Genomic DNA, 16,138 nt, shown 5'->3' on the forward strand with positions numbered 1-16,138 from the left:
TTGTTAATTGTCTTGGAGAGTAAATACTACGCTGACAGAAAAGGCGAAGGGAGAGAGGGATATTGTACATCCAATTACACAATGGAAATATTTCCTTTTTCACTCAAACTTGGCTGTAAATACTGTTTAAAGTGACGTTAGCCCGCAGTTAGCTTTGCCCGTTAGCATGTTAGCTTCTTCTTCGTGATTCTATTAGTGTGTATTGGTGGCTCCGGTCCGGTGGGAGTCAAGTTGCAAACATGTTTTTTTGGCCAGATACACCAGGGGCAGATGAAAGACCCTCCAATCATCCCATAAACACTTGTATTACCCCCACAGGGACTACAAAAAGGATTTATTAAGGTAAACACGTTACTTAGTTCTGCTTTAACATGGGACTGGAGAAGTCAGAATAAAATCAGTTACTCCACGAAAACAAAGCTGTTCTTGGGCCGCGCAGAGAAACGGTGCAGTGTTGACTTGTTGGTGCAAATGAACATTGGACATTTTACACAGATCAATCGACTAAACATCAGATTTGAGCTGAGAATATTTTCCCTCGTTCTCCGTTAAAATGAACGGGCTTCACGCTCGACCGAAAGTGTCAATACAACAGAAGTGCCGAGACAAAGCAAAAAGAGGCGAAAGGTGGCGGGGCAGAATAAAGTGAATAGCTTGGGGTAGCTTTAAAGACATACACTACAAAAAGTAAATAGCAAGCTTTGTCTTAAATCAGGGTGGTCCAAAGTGCGGCCCGGCGGCCAAATGTGGCCCTCAGACCAATTTTTGGTGGCCCTCAGCCTTCTTGCTGAATCGGTACATATCATCAGAGATGGTCCTCTATACAATTCTAACCAAACAACTAAAATGTTATTGTGAGACAGCTGGCATGAAGGTTCAAAGCTTAGATAAAGGTGTGGGGCACAATTAACCTCTTAAGCCCCGCCTTAACCGAGTGCATTTTCTCCAGCATTACCCAAATCCATAAGGTCCATAAGCCAATGGGCCAGTGTAACTCCTCATTTGAAAGCTAAGGCCAACAAAACTAATCTAAATGGATCTTTTTCCTTGCGTTGTCTCCATCGCTTTTTCTGTGTGTTTTCATCCTTTTTTTTCACCTCATTTTTGTTGCTATTTTGACATTTTTTTCCAAGATGATTTTAGATTTGGGTCGAAAATGTACTCGGTTCAAATGGGGGTAAAGAGGTTAAAACCTCTGCAAGTCAAAGGTTTCACGGCACGAACCAAAGACCTGTGGCCCTTCACCCCATGTACGCTTCTGTATGCGGCCCCCCATGAATAAAGTTTGGACACCCCTGTCTTAAATGACTTGAATTGAGGAAATATTTTCGCTAATTTAGACATTTTTCCTGATCAGACCCAGTTTACTTTGCTTGTTTGAGGACAGTTCAGACTGGTTCTAAGAAGAAAGTAAAATTGCCAATGAGATAAGACCAATTTTCTTACCCCATTGGCAAAGAAAATTACCTGAAATAAGAACAAAATGTATTGAAACGAAATAATCTAGAACAGGGGTGTCAAACATACGGCCCGCGGGCCTAATCCGGCCCGCGAGATGATTTAATCCGGCCCCTGCCCTGTAGAGCATAAATTCCAGAGTATGTCAAAAAAAAGTAAGCCTCTAGCCCATTCCTGTGCGGAGTTATGAATTTTTAAAGAATAACCAGAATGCTCATTCTAGCCACTAGGGGGCATTAAATTAAAAAAAAAAGGATAGAGTTCCACACGTGTCCAGCAGAGGGCACTGACATAATAAGAGCTCAGGATATGAACAACACATTATATAGCCATGTGGTAAATGGACAGTCTGCCCCAGGGCGGCTGTGGCTTCAATAAAAGTTTACCACCACCAAGTGAATGAATAAAGTGAATTTAGATTAAATTCTTAATGTATGTGTTTTCTTATTGTAAAATGTCTAAGATCTTTGGAAAACATGTGACATGTGATTTAAATGTTCATAATGACCGAAGAAAATAAATTAACTAATAATGACGACTGCACTTTCAGGAACTTGTGACACAGGCTTGTAAAGTGCAATACAAGTGTAAGCTGCTGTCATTGATGAAGCTACAGTCAAGTTGGGGCTTTGATCAAATCACAGCTTATTATTATTCATTTATTGGAAACATTTTCTCTATTATATGTGGCCCGCGACCCGCCATGGGAGCTGAATTTCGGCCCGCGACCCAAAATGAGTTTGACACCCCTGATCTAGAACAAATGCCCAAGAACAACTTAACTAGTCAAAACAACTAAAATGTGGATTATTATGCTCAAATTGAGATGTTTATACTAATCTAGTTAATTACTTTCTGCAGTGTAAAAGCATGTCTCCTTTGCACATCCACAGGTGTGCTTTCGGCTGGCCACAATAAAAGGCCACTCTGACTGTTTGGTATTACACACAGCACAATGCCAGACATGTCAAGTGTTTTGAGGGAGCGTGCAGTTGGCGTGCTGACAGCTGGCATGTCCACCACCAGAGCTGCTGCCCGTGCATCGAATAACCAAAGTACTTCTGCACTAACTGTCAGTCTCACCGTGCTCATCGGGGCCTCCACCTGACTGCAGTTAGTGGTTGTAACCGACCTGAGGGGGCAATCGCTCACATTCGATTGCGTCTGGCACGTTGGAGAGGTGTTCTCTTCAAAGATTAATCCCAATTTCCACTGTTCAAGGCAGGTGGCGGACAGCATGTGTGGGTAAGCAGCTGATATCAACGTTGTGAATGGAGTGGCCCGTGGTGACCGGGGGGTTATGATATAGGCAGGCGTATGGACAATGAACAGAGGTGCATGTTATTGATGGTCTTTTGAATGCACAGAGAAACCGTGATCCTGAGGCCTGTTGTTCATCCGTCCGTCACCTCATGTTGCAGGATGATAATTCCCCCCCCCCGTGTTGCAAGAATCTGTACAATTCCTGAAAGCTGAAAACATCCCAGTTCTTGCAGGGTGAGCATTCTTCCGGACATGGTCGGGATGGATTAATTATCTCGGCAAAGGAGAAGTGCTCGCGAACACAGATTTAGACAGATTTGTGAACAATATTTGAGAGAGTCTATGTAAATCGATAATGTTTCATGTCTTTGAGTTCAGCACATGGAAAATGGAAGCGAAACGATGGTGTGGCGTTCACATTTTTGTTCAGTGTAGCTTACAACTAGTGTAAATAATGCATAGTTTAGCGCTTTGAAAAGCTTGAACTTGTACAGTACGCTTTTAATATTAAGTAGAGTTTCTGATCACTCTTTGAAATCACATATAAAAGTTCTTTCATGCTCTTCTCACTTGCTCAATGCTCACCATCACATCACCCCACACTTGCAGTTCACAATGGGAAGAAGACGTTTTGACTGTGCACAAAAGATCGGATTGGATTTAAAGGATTGGGCCAAGCAAACGTCAATGGGATTGAGAGAAAAAAATATAGCTATAGAAGTTTAGGAGAGAATACATGTGTGTGGAGGAGCCAGGTGATTGGTCAGACTAAAGAGGTCGGACTGGTATCATTCTAGGCTTAAAGGGACTATACAGAGTTTAAAAATGTTACAATTATGTATTTTCCTCCCCTTCATGTTCCAGCCATGTCCTATTGTGCAGAATGAGCCCCGACCTGTTCACCACAACTGCCTCTAAAATCCTGCACTGTCACTCAAAAAGGTGATGGTTAATTCGGGTCCGAAGTGCCGTCATGCACGAGCTTAATATAGAAGCTGCAGTTACACGTATGACCTGAGGTGGCAGTAGTGAGTATAAAATGGATAACTTGCATTCAGCCCCTTTAATGTGTCAAAACTACATACAAACCAAAATATAGATTTTTTATAGCACGTGTCAAACTTCTCAACACTTACACCTGTTTTTTCATAGCCTCCACCCACATGGTATAATGATTATATCTTAGTTTTATACACTTATGCCATGCTGTCGGACCAGAGCCGACCAGGTCCCGTTTTGGGACTGTCTTTCTGCCGTGGGGCTGCTCAGCATCGCGTGGATGAACTGCTGGCCTCTGCTTTGCCAGAGGAGCGAGAACACAGCCTTCTGAAACAATCATATCATCAGTGTAATGTTTCGCAGCACTGTTGTAAGAGGCATTAGCATTAGCATTAGCCACAATCAGTGTTGGGCAAGTTACTTTAAAACTGTAATATATTCTGTATTAGTAGTTACAGCTATTAAAATGTAGTATGTTTGTATTACATATTACTGTTTCAAAAAGTAGCTGAGTTACACTACGTACTTTTGGCAAAATATAAACCGAAAATAGTAGAAGAACATCTTTATTTATATTCACAAAGCGCTTTCCATGAAACAATTGTACATTCACTCCATACTCTGTAATAATGCCACCGAGCAAAACTGAAGTCAAAGATTTTCTTTCTCTTTTCCAAATGTTCCCTGTTTTGTTTTGATGACGTTCGCTACACGTAACCACCGATCTTATACACCAGTGTCCGTTATTTGGGGGGAGTTTGGCTTTTTTTCATTCATACATTTAAATGAACTTGTAACTCAAGTTGAAATGTAATGACTAATATATTCCAGTATTTTGAGTAAGTAAAATGTTAAATTCCTTAGTTACTATACGTGCAAAACTACGTGCAATAATCTCTTTATCAATCATGTATATTATTGATAACCTGCAGTAGGACTGTAAACTTTGCACCTCGATATGCTACTTTTTATTATCTGCTATAATTTTTATCCTATTTTTATTTATTGCCTTATTGTTATAATTCCGCCCCGTACGATATTGGCTTTTACTTATTGTACATCAGATACCTCTTTTTTTCTACTATTTAACTGCACACCCTGAGTGATCTTATTGACATGCCGATTGTAACAGTGTAACAAGTGAATTTCTCCATTGTGAGATCAATAAAGGATTATCTTATCTTATCTTATCTTATCTTATCTTATCTTATCTTATCTTATCTTATCTTATCTTATCTTATCTTATCTTATCTTATCTTATCTTATCTTATCTTATCTTATCTTATCTTATCTTATCTTATCTTATCTTATCTTATCTTATCTTATCTTTCACAACACTGGCCACAATAGCTTACCTTCACAGAAGTCTTTGAGCGGCCACTTTACTCTTGTTTTTGGCTTGGCTATTCAGAGTAATTTCATAAAGTACATAAAAAGGCAGTACCCACAGACTTTATTTTAGCTGCCTTCTGTTAGAGGATAATATTAAATCACTTTTTTTTTTCATACTGGGTCAAGCTGTAAAGTCGTACTATCTCTATCATAGTCTTGACTGTGGTGCTTCAGTGGCGCCCACTCTCAGCCACTGAATGTTTTGCTTGCGTGTCAGTCTGACGCTCTGAGATATTGAGGTATTTATCCCTTTTCTGTGGAAGCATAGACAGACTTGAATGGTAGGACCAGCGCAATGTCTCGAGTTCATGTCTCCGGGTCCTGCACCGATGGTAAATAAACATCTCCTGTATGAGACATCCAGACAGCTGCCTATTCTTCATCCATCCTCTCGAACACCATTGTTGATTCTCTAACACCTTCAATATTGTGTGTTTTGCAGGGGTGTGTTCTGTCGGCCTATCATGTTTCCCACCACTACACAATATATCACAACAAATATTACAAGCGGCCTACCGAGTACAGTCCGGGGCTCATTGATGGAGGATTGAACTGCGCTGTGTGGAAAAGGCCTATTCCATTATTCATTCACTCCCCAGACTATTGTCGGAGCTGCCCTGAAGTTGGCTGATGAAAATACGGATATACCGTGGCTTCTTGGACCGCCGACATCCCCTATAGGTGAGGTGAGGAGTGTGAGCGTATTAGGCGTTATGCAGTGGCAGGGGTGGTGCTGCAAAGGTTATTGAAGATGACAAGGTTAAAAGGAAGGTCACATCAGAGGTTAGTGTGAAAAAGCACAGAGAAGATGAGATGAAACATGAGAGGAGAGAGGATACGTGAGCGAGGGAGGAGAGGGAGACAGAGATAGAGGGGGGGGGAAAGCATGGATTAATTATAGAAGAAGATCCACTGGGACTTTGAGCTCAAAGGGGAGAGCAGAGGGGAGGGAGGGCTACACCTTTTACTCACATTTTAGTGATGGCCCAAGTCTAACATTAGAGTAAAATAAGCTGTGTTATCAGTTTGTTTTATAAGTTATATTGCATCAGGAAGAGATCTACATAGTTGGATATCACACTCCATAGTCATTAGGCACTTTGGCTAGCTGCAGCAGGTTGAATCGGGGGCATGTGTTGCTGGATGACCCTCTAAACCCCTGGAGCATCCTGAGTGTGGGGCAGAATTCCTAATGAGGCCTGAGCCTGAGCTCCCGGGAATACTACAGATCTGCTTTTGGGAACAAAACACCTTAATCTTGTCTCCACTTGGCTCTTTATGCCTGGAGGGTTATGATAATTAAACATTAACAGTGTAGCGGCCAAGCAGTTAGGCGGGTTTTCATCAGAGCAACAAGGTCGTGGGTTTCTCCCTGTATCCCTCTCTCCTAAACTTCTGCAGCATTTCATGTAACCACGTCCCCGGCTGCATCCGAAAACAGAATGTATATTTTTAGACACGGCAAACGTGGTGACTCGATAGCCCTCACCCAAAGCATTGACCAGCAGACACAAGAACACGTCACCCCTTGTCAGTCTTTACATGATACGGGACATTGAGAGCATGGGGCCAGCAGTCCATTCAATAATGGCGCAAATTGGAGGAAATGGCTTCTGAAATTACATTTTCAGGGGATGGCTTTTTCAAGTGCGCACACGCAAGGATCAAATCAGTCAATCCCTAGACAGTGTTATTGTAAAGCTGTTCGGAGAAAATGGAGGCCTAATGGGGCCGGACCCGTGGAAATTATGGCTAACAGATGAATTATAAAGCATCCAATTTGACCATTTTAAAATCCTTCCACTGACACTCATGAGCTGTAACTGTATTGGAGAATATTCTGATCAAGTAAATAAAGAATATTTTATTTCTGTGCAAACACTGATTGTGAATGGAAGCATTTTTTTGTTGTTCCTAGTTCTGTGGCGAACCTCAAAACCACCCCTGCGCTCGGCCTCAGCATCACACAGATAACAGTAACACAGGGCATTTAAATAATTAAATTCAGGCCATGGAAAATTATATTACAGCCATGTTTCTGAATGGAGGGCATTTGTAAGACTGGAGGGCCAGCCCACATAGTAAAAAAAAAAACAGCACCACTGCCATCTAGTGGTTGAGAGGTTGGTTCACTGTGCTCCCTGGGATTATTGTGAGTAGTTTTATTCTGTATAGTTCGTATCTGTATCAAGTGCTGTCACTGAGTAGGCCTTATATGGCATCATTAACATGGCCTACCCGCTGTGGCATAGACTCAAGCATCACTTTGTAAAAAATACTGTTCAACACACTAAATAGGGCAGTGATAATAGTTAAATGCACACAATCATCAAAAATATTCACTGGTTGTTTTGAGGCTGAACCAACTTCATTTGGTTAGAATCGTTGCCTTATCCTATAATGAGCTTTTGTGCATATCCCAACACTGTCACACATGTGTTTTACACCTATGTTTTGCTAAATGTTTTTGTAAAATATTACAAATGTTTACCTGTGATTTAACTGGATAGAGCCATTTTTATTGATCCAATTTCCTAAAGCCCTGTAGCCCTGGTGTTGACTTCTCTTTTCACACATAGCCTAATCTCTCTGGATGCAGTTTTCTTTATTGGAGGAGGAGACTCTGTGCTTCATTAAAGTGCAGACCTGTGCTGCTGCAGAAAGGTGACCACTACAGGCTGATGGAGAAACATTACCAACTACATCTGCAAGACTTAATGTTAGCTTGTAGGCTGTAAGAATGATTAAAACATAATAGTAATAAATGTTCTGGTTTTCCTCGTGTCTATTGATTTCTTAGTGGCTCGTGAGGCTATAAATTTTCATTGGTTATTGATTGTTCAAGTGAAGAGGATTTCAATTGAGGCAACCTATTTACCGAAGGCTGCCAGTAAAACAGAAATAGGGCACTAGCGCCCTCTGGCGCTGTTTCGTTTAAGCCTTTTCTCATTTCACCCAAATAGACAGCGCCGTTTGAGCCACTGTAAAGGTTCTTGACGAAAATCTCAAATTGAAGCTCAGAGCCCGAGCCTATCAGAGCATGAAGGCATTGTCTCTACGTAAAACACGCAGAGAGGAATGTGAGTCCAATTAAAATTTGAATGTCTTTTTCTTCCTCTTGCACGAGCGCACAGTGCAGCAGTGGAGACCTTCACGGAATCTGGGAAAGTCTTCATCAACAGACCAGATAGGGCAGTTTTTTTCTTTGAAAGGATGACTATGTGACCGTAGTTCTCCCCCCCGCCCCCCACACCCCCCACACCCAGGTGCGCAGGTGATAATATACATGTGTCTGACACACGAGTGTGGCTGGCCATGGCTTGTGGTGAGGTGCACAGAGCGTAAATTGCATTTCCCCGCAGTCCCCTGAACGCCTCACCGCAGTAGCGGTATCCGAGATGCTGGAGCCGCAGCTCTGCTCCTGCGCGGCCGCACAAGCCTCCACAACAACACAGTGGTAAAGGGAGATGGGGTCCAGTCGGCGGAGAGGCGCTGTGTCTGTCCGGTCCAGAGCAGCGGTGATGCCTCTCCAAACGTGCTCGCTCCCGGTGCCGGGGTTCGCAGCTCAGGCTCTGCGGGACCTCCCGCGCTGGATGCGGCTGTATTTCTACGGGATGCACGGTGTCACCCTGGACGTCCTGCTGTCCGCGCTTCAGGGGCTCTTTAGAGCCTATGACCCAAAGCTACTGGGGTTCTCTTCGCTGTATCTGGGCATTGCGCACTCGCTGTGCCACTTGGCTCTGGAGAAGCTTTATGCCCAGAGAAACAGCTTCCGAAGCCGGCCTAGGCTTTTCCACCTGGTTATCTACCCCTCTGTGTACATTGGACTGCAGATCCTCATCGGGAGTGTTCAAGCTCTAACGGTAAGACAATAAACAAAACTGACCTGTGGCTATGGCCGCAGTGCTCACTCTGAATTATTATACTGTTAATAAGCCAGAAACACAAGCCTGGCCCACGTGAAATGCGTTTTTTTTTGGAAAAATAATTGTTCAACCTGTTAGCTACTACAGGTAACTAGGAGGCACAAGTCAAGGTTGTTAATAGGCCTTTTTTGTCTTTTGTCTGGTCCCTAGTGGAGCTCCTCTGGAGAGGTGCCTGGCCCCCGCCTGACCCTTCACATGTTCCACGGAGGACTATCCCTTTCTCAGCTGCTGCTGCACTACCTCCTGGCCCTGTACTTTGTGCATGTGTTCCACAGAGGACTGTCCCAGCTGCAGTATGAGCCCTCTCATGTCCACGCTGTGCCCGAAGGTCATCTGCCCGGGTTCCTCCGATTCTTGTTCTTTGGGATGCACGGTTTGGTGGACGAGGTTGTGTTCACGTCTATGTTTAACCTGGTGGAGAAGGCGGACAGCAGTCTGAGTGGACACACCTCGCTCTGGTCCTTCCTCATGTACGGCAGCTGTAGTTTTCTGGTGGAGAAGCTATACCTTCACCTCCACTTCACCCGGGGCTGGGGCACCTTGAAGAGGCTGCCCCTGTACATCTGCGTGGCCTACACGTGGGAGCTGAGCTGGGGGCTGCTCCTCAGACAGTTTGGTGCCTGTTCCTGGGACTACTCACACTACCCCCTGCACTTCATGGGTCTGGTGACACTGCTGTACCTGCCCGGATGGGTGTGCCTCAGCCTGTACCAGGACGTCCTGACCAACGTGCTGCTCCGGATCAAGTGCACCAAAGAGAGCTGTAACGGAGCAGTGGCCCAAGAGCTGAACGGACAGACGCAGTTCAGCAAGAAACTAATCTAACTCCATGTTTTTGAAAAAGTAACCCAGCATGATGAAGTGTTTTGAATCTATATTAATTTAGATGCAGACCCTGCACTGACACCAGGACTCATTTCACTGTGGAAAAGTCAAGATGAAGTACATATCATTTTATAAAACGTGACACTGCCCTTTATGCAGTTCAAAGTGTTTTCTTAATAACTTCGATCCATTGTTTACAATTGAAAGGATTTAGGGATTGTACACATATACGTAGCTAAAAGTAGTTTTATTGATTGAATGAATTCCAGACTTTTTATGTTGTTTTACTGTGACACTTTTTGACATTAGATTTTCTATAGGTTCGCAATACATTCAATCAATTACAGTTTGAGTAGAATTTGTGATTCAATTCAATCATTTCAATAGGAAGCGTTCACGTGACATCACAACATCCTAAAGAGCCTATAGATACAGACGGCATCTCGTCATAGCGCTAGCATTAGCACAATGTTGACATGTTATTTATGTATTTATGGGCTGTTGAACCACTTTGCTCCTCTCCATGTCTTTGTGTCTTTACTTAGTAGAAAACTATATTCATAATTCAGTGTTTGTTAAAGTTGTTTTTGAATAATTTGAGAAAATTTTTCTCCAAATTGTTTTCCCCCTTAACTGTTTTCAAAAATGACCATATATGGGCGATTCCAGAGAATCTTCCATATATGGTCATTAGTTAGTCATAGTTTTCTACTAAATAAAGATACAAAGACATGGTGAGGAGCAAAGTGGTTCAACAGCCCATAAATACATAAATAACGGAAAATGCTAACATGATGCTTCATGTTAGCATCGTGCTAATGCTAACGCTAGCTAGCACTAGCTACCACTACCGTGAGTGAACATCCATATGGACCCGATTTAGACTTGACTTTATTTGTATGTGATAAATAAGTTTATATTTTGCCAGAAAATGGCTAAAAAGAGTGAAGATTCTGTTTTCCCCCTCGGTGAGGCCACGCCCTCTTCTATGACGAGATGCCGTCTGTATCTATAGTTTAAAACTGAGGTGGAGCAGCTGAATATTCTGACTATAACTGTGGTAACTGGCAAACAGCAGATTTTGTTTGTCTTTTTTTGGTTAATATCTCAGTCATCACTGGAAGAATCCACATGAAACAAAAACTGTCTCAAAGTTCATGGTCTCCTCCGTCAGCACATATGAACTAATGTCCAATTATTTTCTCTGAAAGGCGTCCAAAAGTGGCGACAATATTTGAAAACATGAGCATGATGTTGGACTCTCAGACATGTCAGGTTTGTGAATCCAATCACTGCCAAATACTGATGAGGAAAAACATTTGTCACTTTTTGTTTTGGAGATTTCTTACAAAAACTGTATTTCTCCCATAGCCTTGTATTGGCCCCTGCCCTCCACCTGACATTATGACATCCTCACATTCTAAATCGTGAACGCCACCTTTTCCCCAAACAAGAGTTAACTAGTACTGCCACCTAGCTTTAACGCACTGTGAGTTATTTGCACATCTCTCCCTTAACTTTTCAATACTTAGACATATTGTAACTTGATATTGTTACTCTAAATGCCTTAATTAACTTTTCTTTCCCCTGCTTTCTACAACTTATATTTCTGTTACTGATTTCGTTGTTAGTCAAGTCCAAATTTGTACTATAAAAAAAAGTACTGTTAATAATATTACTCAAACCTGTTTCTTTGATTGTTCAGTGTTTGTGGACCAGGATAGGTTCTGTAGGTGATGTGCACACCCAGGAACTTGGTGCTGGTCACTATTTCCACAGCAGCACTGGTGACTATCAGGAGAGCCTGGTCTAAGACTCTTTTAGCGTAAAAGCCCACACCTCCTTTGTCTTGTCCTTATTGAGAGAAAGACTGTTATGATGTTATGGGATTGTTAATGTCTCATGTATAGTTTTGTCAGAATGATGACCACTCTAATATATAGGACTTACTGTAGCGGCGGTGGGCAGTGTTACTTGGTCGTACTGTGAATCTTTGATGAACGCAGAGTGCCTTCCCCTGTAAGCTGACTCTGTCCGGCTTCTTTTCTACTAAACTCCGCCAGTGCTGCCGCCAGACGAGTGGATTTCACCTGCTCCGGATTTCAACCACATTCTTGGACAGAATTGTTATATGCTTGTTTTTATTTTTGTGAAATGTGGGGCACAGAGAGAAAAGAGCATTGATGATAATGTGGCACTTGGCATCTCAATGTTTTTAATACCCTTCAAAATAAAATTAAAAAAAAGTGGAGATTTCTGTTCTGTTCTCGTCTGAAGTCAACAAAACATGCCCGACAGTTTTACTATTCAAACAGACGGACTATTAGATACAGACGGCATCTCTGGGATCGCCCATATATGGTCATGTTTGAAAACAGTTAAGGGAAGTTAAGGAAAAATCTAATTATTCAAAAACGACTTTAAAAAATGCAGAATTATGAATGGTTTTCTACTAAATAAAGATACGAAGACATGGAGAGGAGCAAAGTGGTTCAACAGCCCATAAATACATTAAAAAAAACGGAGAATGCTAACGTGATGCTACATGTTAGCATCGTGCTAATGCTAATGCTAGATAGCGCTTGCTATGACTGCGGTTTTTTTCACTTCTACTGAACAATCTGCTGTAACTTAACATCCATATGGACCCGATTTAGACTTGACTTTATTTGTATGGGATAAATAAGTTCATTTTCCACCAGAAAATGGCTAAAAAGAGTGAAAAATTGTGTTTTCCAAAAGATTCTATTTCCCCCCTCGGCGAGGCCACGCCCCCTTATATGATGAGATGCTTAACTTTGGGAGACTTATAAAGTGCAACACTTTGGCACCTTTCTCTATGATCAGAGCCAGGAACTTGGTCGAGAGTGCATCGCCGAACTATCCAAATAGAGACATAGTGGAGAACAAAATAAACTTCACAAAATATTCACATTTTGTCACCTTCGAAACCTCAAAACCCATAAAGTTGAGCTTTGGTCGTTATTTTTCCAAAGCTAACAAAGTGGTTAAAGGTGCACAATGCAACTTTTATGTAAAAAAAAAAAAATGATATTAGTGACTTTACTTTCCATCCTGGTGGCCCCTATGGTGCTTCAGGATTAATTTTATTTCACGTTTTTTAGCATTTCTGGTATGTTTTTTAGTATTAAATGTATACGTAGCCATGGAGACGGCCCAATGAGCTGTGTAAATCTACCAGAAGTCCTAAAACAACTGATCATGGAGCGTTTGAGGGGCCACAGAGATGCTAAGTAAAGGCGCTAAGCTAACCACCCAAGCAGCCACTAGGTCACTGGAAGGTCAAATACGCGCTGAAAAGTTGCATAGTGCACCTTTAAGTTTAAGCCAGTGACATAATTATTATTATTTTAAACATAGCAAGATTGTTGGAAAAGTAGTTCGGTAAAATAGCTATTTTAGGTACTTTTGGAAAAATAAGGCAAACTATGTCCTATAACACTCACAAAACTGTAAAATCTAAAAGTGTTCAATAACAGAAATTCTTAAAGGGACAGGCCACCGTTTTTTCCACATTGAGATATGTTCTTACCTGAGCTTAGACGAGTTGATCCATACCTGGAGCTATAGGAATATGCTGGGAGAGGCCAAATGCTAACAACATCTTTGGTCTTTCTGCGTGACTGAGGGCACACACAAAGAGCAGACAGGTACGCATCAACTCGTCTAAGCTCAGGAAAGAACATACTGGATCTCGGTATGTAAAAATGGTGGCCTGTTCCTTAAAAGGCCCTGATGTATTTTTACGACAAACAATTATAGAGGAAGCCACAAAATTACAATGCTAGTTTTGGTCCAAACTCATTCCTAACTTTCCGAACATATTTGTAGCATCACAATTCTTCACGGGGACGAGTTTATCGGCACAACAATCAGATTTTGTTATTCAGGCTTTTGTTTTATGTACTCAACACTTATCAGGCTGTACTTTTCAGGTTCAGGTTTCTCTTTGCTTCCTTCCGTGGGAGAAATTTAAGGGGAGTCAGTTGTAAACACAATACCCTCCCAAAAAAGGACATGACCAAAAAAACATACCACCCACAGTGAAGATAAGACTCACAGTGAGCACATTCGCTTCATGATATCATTTAATGGAGTGTGGAACAACAACACTATACCCCAGACTGCTGTAGCTCACACTGGGAGTAGAGTAAACGCTGTGTACCATGGTGCTTTACTACCATCATATTAAAATAGTTGCTGCTTTGCTTTGGGAGGGGCTGAATCGAGTTTGGCAACAAAGTGAAATAATGCGGGAGCGACATTTGCACTGTTTTCCATTTGAACGTGTGGATGTTGATTTTGCGTTGGCAGATACGGACCGTTCATTTGCATTTCCTGGACCAAAGCTGGAACCAAACTCCAGACTCCTGTGTGCGCTAACTTGATCTGAGCGTACAAGGGCATGACTTGAATTGTTTTGAGACTCAAATTTTTATTTAACTTTTCTTCTTACATTATTTTTTCTTTTTAGAGTGGATTTCCAAAAAACAAAAGGGGGAAGGGGGGCAGGGGAAAAACAGTAACACAAATACAATGCACACACACACACACACACACATTCACAGGCGCACATCCATACCCATATCAACCTAAAATGTTTCCAAAAGTTGTAAACAATCAAAACTAACAATGAGAAAACAAAAAAAAAACATGCAGAACCACAAAGACAAAAAAATAATAAGTAGTCGAGTAAATAAATCCATTAATATACATAAAACAGAGAAAGGTTAACAAAAAAGATCAAATAAATACATAAATAAAGTAATAATAAGTTTTTAAAAAAAAAAGAAAAAAAAAGAAAAACAAATTATAATACAAAAAAAAAGTTGATAAAATTAAAATAATAGAACTACCTCTTCAAAATAACTATTATCTTATTTATTCCCTCCATCAGGGGAAGAATCCAGATACAAATAGGCATTGTTTATCCACATATGGTTTATTCTTCAAGCAAACCTAACCCCACAGGACCGACCACAACCGCCCCCAGCACGGCATCACCCGGATCCAAGAGCCTCTCGGAAAAAAATGCATCACAAACATGACAAACAAGAATAGACTTAAAAAAAAATGTAATTAAATTTTGAAAAACAAAAACAAAATAGGCAAAAAGGATGACTTGAAAACAAAGTAAAACAAAGCACAGTCATGGCTGTTATAATTATATGCAATAGTACACCGATAAATGGGTATTGTTTTGTGATTTATGTCTACATTATTTGCCACAAACGACATAAATTCTACCACCATCTTTCTTCATGGATCGTAGACTTTGTTAGAGCAGTAAAAAGTCATAAATAACGGCAGGTTATCTGTAAAACAAACACTGTGACTGACTGCAGCAGGTTGAACTCAGCTATTACCTTTTGCTTCCTTATTGCAATATGATTCAACAGACACTCAACCAATGGGGGTTTCACATAGTGTACATTTATATACTGTTGCATTGTCTTGTTATGTAAATATATATATATGTGTTATGTATTTGTTGTGAGGTAATTGCTTGGATGCCACTTTTAAAACAAACAGGTAATGCTCATGTGCGCGACACCCATTGTGTGACCTTTGCCTCGCTATCTGCAAGAACCATAAACTCATATTAGCACCTTCATAAAAAGTCATGTGAAGCAATACGTGCAGTGCAATACCATGGAAACTGTGTGTACTTTGCTGTATAACATTACGCACTGTTATGTTTGGACACTGAAAAAAAAAAAAAAAGACAGTGAGAGCCGCACAAACATGCTCACAGTTCTCATTTGTAATTAAATGTTGCTGTAACTTCACAGTGGGAAGTATTGGTAGGATGAGTCAAGGCAATTCACACAAGTTAGTCATCACAGAAGTAGTTTTTTGGTGCTGTTATTTTTGAACACTGGAGACACTGTAAGCAGGTTAATAAAAAATAAAAAAAGCGGAAAAATAAAATAAAATCTACATCACGATGTAAAAAAGAAAAAAAAATCACCATAATTGACAGTGGACAAATTACTTCAAAATCCCAGCCTTACGCCTTATTGGGAAGACTAATTCACTGATTTTTTTTCATACTAGTTTCCTCACAAATATGATCTACTCAAGCAGTTTACATCTTTCATTTTATTTTACTTTTTAAGCACCTTTTACCGTGTTCTACAGTCAGTGTTTATTGCTGGGTTGCAGGTGACATCACAGCATTCTAAAGGCCTATACTATTATATAGAGGAAAAGTTATTCTGTTTTTGAGGAAATTGTTGGTCTTGCACAGATAG

The 16,138-nt window shown here is 41.1% G+C and overlaps 1 protein-coding gene across 1 annotated transcript; it reads left to right on the forward strand.

The window, feature by feature from the left end:
* Positions 1-8,504: 8,504 nt before the first annotated feature.
* On the forward strand, positions 8,505-10,099 carry tmem229a (transmembrane protein 229A). The gene is made up of 2 exons (XM_079551617.1): positions 8,505-8,975; positions 9,189-10,099. Exons 1-2 carry the CDS (start codon positions 8,580-8,582, stop codon positions 9,861-9,863), a joined length of 1,071 nt encoding a protein of 356 aa, XP_079407743.1. The 5' UTR covers positions 8,505-8,579; the 3' UTR covers positions 9,864-10,099.
* The last annotated feature ends 6,039 nt before the right edge of the window (positions 10,100-16,138 follow it).

Source organism: Gobius niger (assembly GCF_951799975.1).
Source record: "Gobius niger genome assembly, chromosome: 2".
Taxonomy (NCBI): Eukaryota; Metazoa; Chordata; class Actinopteri; order Gobiiformes; family Gobiidae; genus Gobius; species Gobius niger.

Coding starts and splice junctions, on each gene's coding strand:
- tmem229a (XM_079551617.1), top strand. CDS start 8,580: ATGGGGTCCAGTCGGCGGAGAGGCGCTGTGTCTGTCCGGTCCAGAGCA. Junction 8,976..9,188: donor GGAGTGTTCAAGCTCTAACG/GTAAGACAATAA, acceptor TCTGGTCCCTAG/TGGAGCTCCTCTGGAGAGGT.